Source organism: Macadamia integrifolia, chromosome 3, assembly GCF_013358625.1.
Source record: "Macadamia integrifolia cultivar HAES 741 chromosome 3, SCU_Mint_v3, whole genome shotgun sequence".
Lineage (NCBI taxonomy): Eukaryota > Viridiplantae > Streptophyta > Magnoliopsida > Proteales > Proteaceae > Macadamia > Macadamia integrifolia.
Genome location: NC_056559.1, coordinates 117,937 through 126,286, shown reverse-complemented (window position 1 = coordinate 126,286; position 8,350 = coordinate 117,937). Strand labels below are relative to the sequence as shown.

Here is an 8,350-nt window from a genome sequence, read left to right as displayed (position 1 = left end):
CCCCCCCCCTTTTTTTGTTTTATAACCTGAAAACAGAGTAGGTTTTTTAAACCACATATAAGAAGCACTGAAGTAGGACCAATCTTACAAAAAACAACCACCAGCCATCCTCAGTTGTTTTGAAGGGAAGATAACCACTCTTCCATATACTTCTTGCTTTCTGCAAATCAGAAGTAAAATGGAGAGAATGAGTCAGCACAGACAAAAGGACCCAACTTGTTTTCTCATAAACTGAAATTGAAACTCAATATCTACCAGTCCAAATGGCAATAAATTAATAAAAGGTTAATAAATGCTTCATGTTCTCTTCCCACTTCCTATAATTTTAATCTTTCAGTTGAACTGCAAATCTTACTTAAGAATTCAGATATTTTTTTGGCAGTCTAACCTAAAAAGGACAAAAGCAATTAAAATGTATATTGCTCATGTGGAGGAGTCCACCATATTGCTGCTGATTAGCTAATACATTTAACTAGCCTATTAATTACAGAACCAAATTAATTGTAACTAATATTCCCAAAACTAACCCAGTCTGAAATGAGTAAAAAGAATATCAGTCTAATTAAAAAATACAATTTTGGATATAAACAGCATAGGAGTGAAATTAAAATCACTAGAAACAGCTGTAGTCTCTACCCAACCTAAGTTTTTACATTTTGTGAAAGAATGCATCCTCGGATACTGAATTCAGGGTCAGACAAACACCACATAAATTCTATCAGAGTTTTAAACCATGTACTGAATGAAATTTATCAGATGAGCCAAAAAGGGGTTCTGTTAATCTGTGAGTGCCCAAGAAAAAAATTAACCAAATATATATATATATATATATATATATCACAAATGAGAGAAGATTTAAGACAATGAGTTTATCAGTCATAATTACCATGGTGGCTAGTTCAATTAAGATTACTCAATTGTTGATAAAATTATAATGCCTATTATTATAGAACATTTGTCTAAAATTGCAGTGATGTTCAAGGATTATTTAGCACCATAACAAATTGGTCAGAGACCTATTACCTTTATAATATTCACTGATAAAGGTCACATGGCTGTTGAAGAAACAATGAGAACGATCAAAAAGCAAGAAAAGGGGCAAGATGTTTCCCCTCAAATGATAAAACCGGTTGGTAAGATGAAAAGAATTATCTGAGCAATCAAAATTATTCTCGAGTTCTATCTCTGAAGACAGTAGTGTCACAACCATTATCATTTATATTCCGAGTTCAATATTATTATAATACTTGAAACCTCAAAGATAAAGATCCCTAGATGATTTCAGCATAACCGGCAGCATTCATTACCCGTGTGTACAATGGTTTACAGTAGAAACAGGGCATCAAAACAGAAAATCACACTAACATGATGGGGCAAATATAATACGAAATCGTACAGAACATAATGAATTTGGAGGGAGAAAAGTAGAAAACAAACGTTAACAAACGAAGACCTTACCTAGAATATGGTTTGCACCATTGGGCAGGTTTCCGATGGCACTCAAAAACTGGTTCTTGGGGCTGTCCACCTCCACCAGCTCCCTACGACCACGTCCATAGCATGGAACCAGCACGGCAAAACTGCTCTCTGTCTCATCGTCGCTCAGGAAATCAGAGGCATGGGGTTCCAACCACCCAATAGACCAATCGGAATCGTCAGACTCAGAACCCGATAAACACCCACCATCCGATGGAACCAGCACTAAATCATATTCCCTGTCGATTCTTCGTTCTTCTCGGCTGTGCCATTTCCGCTTAACCCTTCTTGGCGTGGACTGCATCTTACCGCCTTTCACTGAAGGAAATTTGATATTATCTGATTCTCGCACTCCCAACCCCAAATCAGATGAAGAATTCAAAGAAGCGCCGGAGGACACAGTAGTTTCGTTATCTTTTCCACCCCACAACCACCAAGAAATTCGAGGGAAAGCCAAAGACATTCTACCCTGGAAAAAAAAAGGATCGATAGGTTGGCAATGGAAGCAAAAAAATCAATAAAGATATTAGGAGATTGAATGAGAGTACTCCTGATGTAATGGCTCCAAGAGCAAAGGTTGCTTTGGGGGTGAAAAAATGAGAATAGTTTCAGTGTGTTTGTGGCAAAAGAATTGAAACCCGAAAAGAGGAAAATTCACTTACTGCAGAAACCACCAAATTAGGAATAACCGATCCACTTAAAATAAATAAGAAAGAAAAAGTAAGATTACAATTGGCCAACGAAGGGATAAGATGTGATCGAAAAAAGAAAGGATAACCGTTTAAGTCACAAATCCTAAATAAGCAACAAAAATCTATCACGAAGAAGTTTAGGAGTTTCCAAGCATCCAAATTCCAAAGAAACTGTCTCCTTTATCCTCTTCTTTCGTTTTTTCCTGGGGTAAACGCGGATTTACCGCAAATAGAAAGAACTTAAAAGACTAAACAAACCAAACGGAACTAACTAAATCAAAAGGAACTCAAACACTCAACAAAAAGGATAGAGATCACAGAACTAGCGAGAATGAAGCACAAGAAATTCCTGGATCATAAACCAAAAAAAAAAGAACAAATTCGAACGAACGAACGACCTAAATCCTTCGATTCAGCAAACCAGACCAATTCCAAAGCTTCAAAAATCCACAATTTTCCTGCTCTTCACTCCTTGAATCACCTTAAAAACGTTCAAGGCCAAGAATCAGAAACCCTAGTGCTTACCTTTTTCTTCAAAAATTTGAATCAAATACGAGGATCCGAGACGAAAAACTCCCTTCAATCTGAGAAAAATCGGGAAAAAAATAACCAAGATCCCTTCTCCTCAAATCAAAAATGAAAAAAAAAAAAATGGCCTAAACCTCTTCGAAAATCTCTACCTCTTCAAATAATTCTCTGCTTCGTCCGTCACTCTGGAGGAAATCCGTTGAAGCTCGTCGTCTTCTCTATTTATAAGCTCTTTAAGAGGACATTTTACTGTTCTAATTGATTGGATTTTATCAGAATCTCATCCAACGGTTGATATGGAAGCGTACAATCCTTCTAGGTCCTCTGACGTCGTCCGATCATTCTATTGCCTCAGCCAATCATAGAACAAGGATAAGAGGACATCCAAACCATTTGGATACGTGTTGATGGTATATCCGTCAGATTTGGATCCAGTCTCTCATTTCCCAGAAGCCTAATCATTGCTAGTGAGTGCGGTCCAAGAAAGGCCACGTGTACGGAAAAGTCCAGTTTCTAGTTTCTTATTGGCTAAAAGATATTAAAAAAAGGCCAGATTCTGAATCATATACGTGGCGGATAGATCTAGGATAAGGGCCGTTATCTGCCATTGGATTGGAGGTCCCGTAATGTGATTCATTTCCGGGTCTGAGTAGATGGAGTAATCGGAACAAGGGTCGGGTCGGGTACCTTGTGGAAGATTAGATATAGTTGCTTAGACGAATCCCACATTCCCACCCACCAGCTTGGGAAGAAAGTAAAGCCCGGCTCGGAAATACAAAGAAGAGTGGTGGTTGATGACCCAAGCAATGATCAAAGTATGGGTGGGATACGGGTTTCTATTTCTACGGTTCAATCGTGTACACAATCAATCCTCGGGGGTGTTGGTTGGTTCAATTTGATTTCATTGATTTTAGTGTGAGAATGGGTGAATTCGATACCAAACCAATAAGAGAATATCTAGTTCCAATTTCCGAGTGTGTAATTATTATGGCTAAAAAGGAAATGCTATTGGTTTGTGCTTAGGTTTGACACATCTACAATTCTCAGGTCCAAAGTTTAAGTCTGAGTCATAATCTAATATGAGGCAGGTCTAATCTCTTTTTTTTTTTTTCTTGCTAACAACAGGTATCTAGACCCCTTTGGCCTAACTAGTCCCGTGGGTTTGATCTCATTAACTATTTATTTATTTATTTATTTTTGGATAGAAATCCACTTTTAACTTAAAGCTAAAGGGAATGAAGTGATCAAACGTCTTGTTGAAAGCGAATGACTTCTTAGCATGTGAGAGTTGTAATTGATTGATAAACTTCAATAAAATAAAGGGTAACAGTAATAATTATAAATTTTAAAGGAATATTGATGGAACCCTTTCATTCCTAGCCATGGAATGCGCATCAATTTTATCGATTTTGGGATTTGATGATCAATGCATGAATAATTCATTTTGATACCATTTAACAGTGCCCAATCTAGAAACCCGATCTTCATAAGATACAATTAGATAATTTTCATATAACTATAGATAGATTAGTCGAATGATTAATTATGAAATAAAAAATCCAATTAGTCTAGTGTTTTGAACATCTGGACACATTCTCTATTTTTAAGGGATAAAAACATCTTTTTTGAGACGTAAGGAATGCTAAACCGGCAGAGTATAATCATAAAAAACTAAGAACAATGAGATGAGAAATGGAGAAGGGAAGAGACTAAAAGTGGACTGAGTGGGGCATCAAATAAATCATGGAATGGGCCTGATGAGTATGGGTGGGCCCGAAAAAGGCTAAGCTCTATCTGTGGGTGTTGGGTAGTTTTGTGAGACCCCTTTTTAATTCTTGCATCACCCAATAGGCCAATAACACGAAGTAAAGTTGATGATGATGTTTCCTTTATTAGTTGATTCAATTAAGGAAATAATCTCTCTCTCTCTCTATCTTTCTCTATCTCTCTCTCTTCAATAAATGATCACTTGATGGAGAGTTGTCGACCCATCTAGATCCTTCTTCTCTATTTTTCTATTTATTTATTATTATTATTTTTTTCACTTTCACCTGATTGGATAAGCTGCAATCACTCTATTTTTAAGTATTCTTTGCTTCCACTTCATTGTTTAATTCATTTAATTGGCAAAGCTTCTTTCTCACAAATATTGAAAGGGTAATCAATAACAAGGTCTTAGGCATCATAATATATGTATTCGTATTAATTTCGGCTGATATTGATATTAATATGGATTAATCATATGAAAATGGATTAGACCAATTTGTTCTTCAAAAATATTGATATCTTGTTTTTTTTTTTTGGATCATTTTATTCTCTCCTATAAATATAGATATCTAATCAGTATTAATTACCAATGATATCAATATGAATACGATGGATATGATAACAATAATTAATCACTTGGACTTTGAATGTTATGACCATTTCACAATAACAGTAATTGCAATAATGTCATACCAAATTACCACTGTACCCATTGACTTTATCACTTTCAAGTCTTAAACTGATTAGAGAAACCACACACACGTATGGCTAAGATTTGTTGATGTAAGGGATGTAGGGTTTATTGAATGATTAATTGCTTTCATCAGATGAGAGAGAGAGAGAGAGAGAGAGTTTTGTCATGTTCTGAATGATGAAATATGAAAACATGGAGAGGCAAAAGAGAAGAGAATGAGCCATTCCCATTCCATTTAGAGAGAGAGAGAGAGAGACATGTCATATTCTCCATTTAGGGGGAGAGATGTCATATTCGGAATGATGAAATATGAAAACATGGAGAGGCAGAGAAGAGAATGAGTTATTCCCATTCCATTTCCTTCCCACAAATCCCCACTAAACCCTTTGGAGTTGCCCACGGGGCAGTGAGCAGTCGATGAAAGAAATATGTTACAAGGGCGTGGGTGTGGGATCCACTTAAAGTGGATGAAAGAAATATGTTACGGGCTGTGGGACCCACTTAAAAAGAAAGGTGATTTGCAGATCGATCCCCTAATTACTATGGACTATGACTTGGCAATAAGGTTATAGGTATCGATATTGTATTCATCGAAACGTATCAATATTATTGAAGGCCGACATTTATATAGGCAAGGTCTAAGATATTTTAAACGGTCTGTATTAGACCATTTTACCTCTCAAAATATCATTATCTTGTTTTTTTTTTTTAATTATTTTACCCCCCTAATACTAATATGACCTTTCTGATATTGATATATTGATCAATACAATACCAATATCAGAAACCCATGGATATGAGTATCAATATGGATCAATTTTATTGGTCAAAAAGTGAAGTTTTTTATCAAAAACTAATTATTGATCTCAAATCCATCTGATACAATCAATACATATTTTATATTGATATCAATTATACGATACCCAATACTGTATTCTATAACCTCGCATATGAGAGAGAGAGAGATTGAGAGAGAGAGAGAGAGAGAGAGAAGGGGGGCGCACAGGTGCATTGGTGGGCAAAGGTGCTCTCGTCAAACCAAGATTCAGGGAAACCAATCACTCTCCCAAACCTTAATTATGTCTTTTTTTTTTTTTTCTTTTCATTTCCTTAAAAAAGGTCAAAAATAGAATCAGAATCTCTCCATAGATATATACTGAGATACATATATTGCCCACTTGCACTAACCTGTGACGTTGGTCACCCAAAAAAAAAAAAAAAAAACTCATTGTCATTACAATAGCTTCCACCCTCTTTCTCTCTCTATCTTCTCTTGATATAGATTAATATGGATAATCTTTGCTTGGCCCACTACACATCACTATATTAGCACCTTCCCATGATTATTATTTATATAAATGAATGATCTCTTCAATCCAAAGAATATCTTCTGGAATCAAATTAGTACCACGGTTAATAACTAATAATTTTGTTAATTTGTATCTATATGATCTCTTATATTTTATTGTGTTTAATTGTATAAGTTCTCATGAATTAAGTGTCAAACTTAGTCGATGTACGTTTGCAGCAAATGAGATTGTTGAAGCATATATAATTTAATTAATGAAAAAAAGAAGCACGATAGACCAACGTAAAGATTCCAATGTTGACATGGGCCCACTATCAATCTCTCTTGGATGATATCATTTTCTACATTGCCATTGGTGTGGCATGTGGATTCTTCCCTATATTGAGGTTATGAGAAATCCTCTTTTAATCAAGTAACTAGCCCTCGTGATTATTTTTTTAATGTTTTGTAATATCCTCTTCAATCACCTCCCGTTTGTAAGGAACTTTATTTTTTTATATCTAATGTGTACCGCAACACATGTGGCACACAACCCATGCGTGCATGTGAAAGGTTGGAGAGTCAATGGAAGGAAAATCATTGGATAGGATCCCAATTCAAGGTTGTTCCACTTCCACCAGTCTAATATGTACGATAACTTAATGTAGAAAGTAAGATTTAAGAAATATCAATATTCGCTTTTTATTTCAATTTGTACAGAACATAAACAGATTTTGAATCCATTTTTACTTTGTGTGTTTCCAAATAATGCTGAGTTTGGTTGTAAAGAAAATCACGAGGAAAATTGGAGATGTGAATATGTGATTGTTTGGTTGCATAAATGAAAGAAAATACGGGAAATAATAACTATTTTTTTGTGACAGATTTATCCTTAATTTTGTGTCTCAACTGTCACCCATTATACAAGGAAATATAATAATAATAATAATAAAAAAAAATAAGTATTCCTTCACCCGTGGTGGAGAAAAAAGAATCCCTTTTACCATTGGTGATATGACCTCATGATTAGAATCTCATGTCATCATTTAACTCTCATCTCTATTGCACAGGTGCAATGGAACAACTGTATATGGGAGATCAAGAGGTCCCAACAAGCCTTGCTGAAGGCAGGTTTTTGACCCAAGACCTCATTACAACCATTCAAGGAAAAGAAATTCTCTCCAATGCATTGGGAGCCCAACCAAACATCCGATGACTGAGAGAACCCAAGGGTGCACACCCTTGTGTTGGGGTGCCTGTCTAGATCCTCCCAATCATTGGATCCCAAGTTCCCAACATGTTGAAGAGGAGCCAGATCCATCAACGCCATTCACAGCTGAGCCATTTGGCACTAATTTGCATATCTAAATCAAAATCAGATACCTTGGAGCATGGTTCTCGGACAGAAATAACCTTGGGTTGTCATTAAAAAAATTATTTTGTACCTAATCACCATTCATCCGTACTAATTGACCAATACGATATTGACCACAAAGCCGATACCATTGCAACCCAATCCTATTCCTCAAACCGTGCCTTGGGGTCCTGTGAATTACATACCCATCTTTGGTCATGTGCAAGTTAAGCACATGAACATTTTGATTCACAAAGAGATTAACCATACGATGAGAGCATGGTGAATGCATCATTGGACGAGATAAAAACCACTTTAAAGCCATATACCATTTTTGTACTCCATTTATATATATATATGTATATATATATATATATATATTCCATCCGAAACAAATGAAGCTTTGGCTGGGGAAGGGGGAGAAAAAAACCAGAAATACCTGCGGAGAGGTGCACAATGAAGCTGCAGTACACATAATATCCATTCCCAAATCCCAACCCAGCCCAACTTTTCAAAGCATGTAGGCACTCTCCATGTTTGCTTGTTGATCA

The 8,350-nt window shown here is 36.0% G+C and overlaps 1 protein-coding gene across 1 annotated transcript; it reads right to left on the bottom strand.

Moving 5' to 3' along the window:
* Positions 1 to 49: 49 nt before the first annotated feature.
* On the bottom strand, positions 50 to 2,899 carry LOC122073213. Its single transcript, XM_042637750.1, has 3 exons — positions 2,849 to 2,899; positions 1,459 to 1,945; positions 50 to 160 (listed from the first exon to the last, which is right to left on the bottom strand). Exons 2-3 carry the CDS (start codon positions 1,937 to 1,939, stop codon positions 111 to 113), a joined length of 531 nt encoding a protein of 176 aa, XP_042493684.1. The 5' UTR covers positions 1,940 to 1,945; positions 2,849 to 2,899; the 3' UTR covers positions 50 to 110.
* Positions 2,900 to 8,350: the final 5,451 nt, after the last annotated feature.

What these genes read in the sequence shown, in the direction of transcription:
- LOC122073213 (XM_042637750.1), bottom strand. Translation starts at nt 1,939, where the DNA reads ATGTCTTTGGCTTTCCCTCGAATTTCTTGGTGGTTGTGGGGTGGAAAA. An exon ending in TGGTGCAAACCATATTCTAG is followed by an intron (nt 161 to 1,458) that starts GTAAGGTCTTCG and finishes TCTGATTTGCAG; the next exon opens with AAAGCAAGAAGTATATGGAA.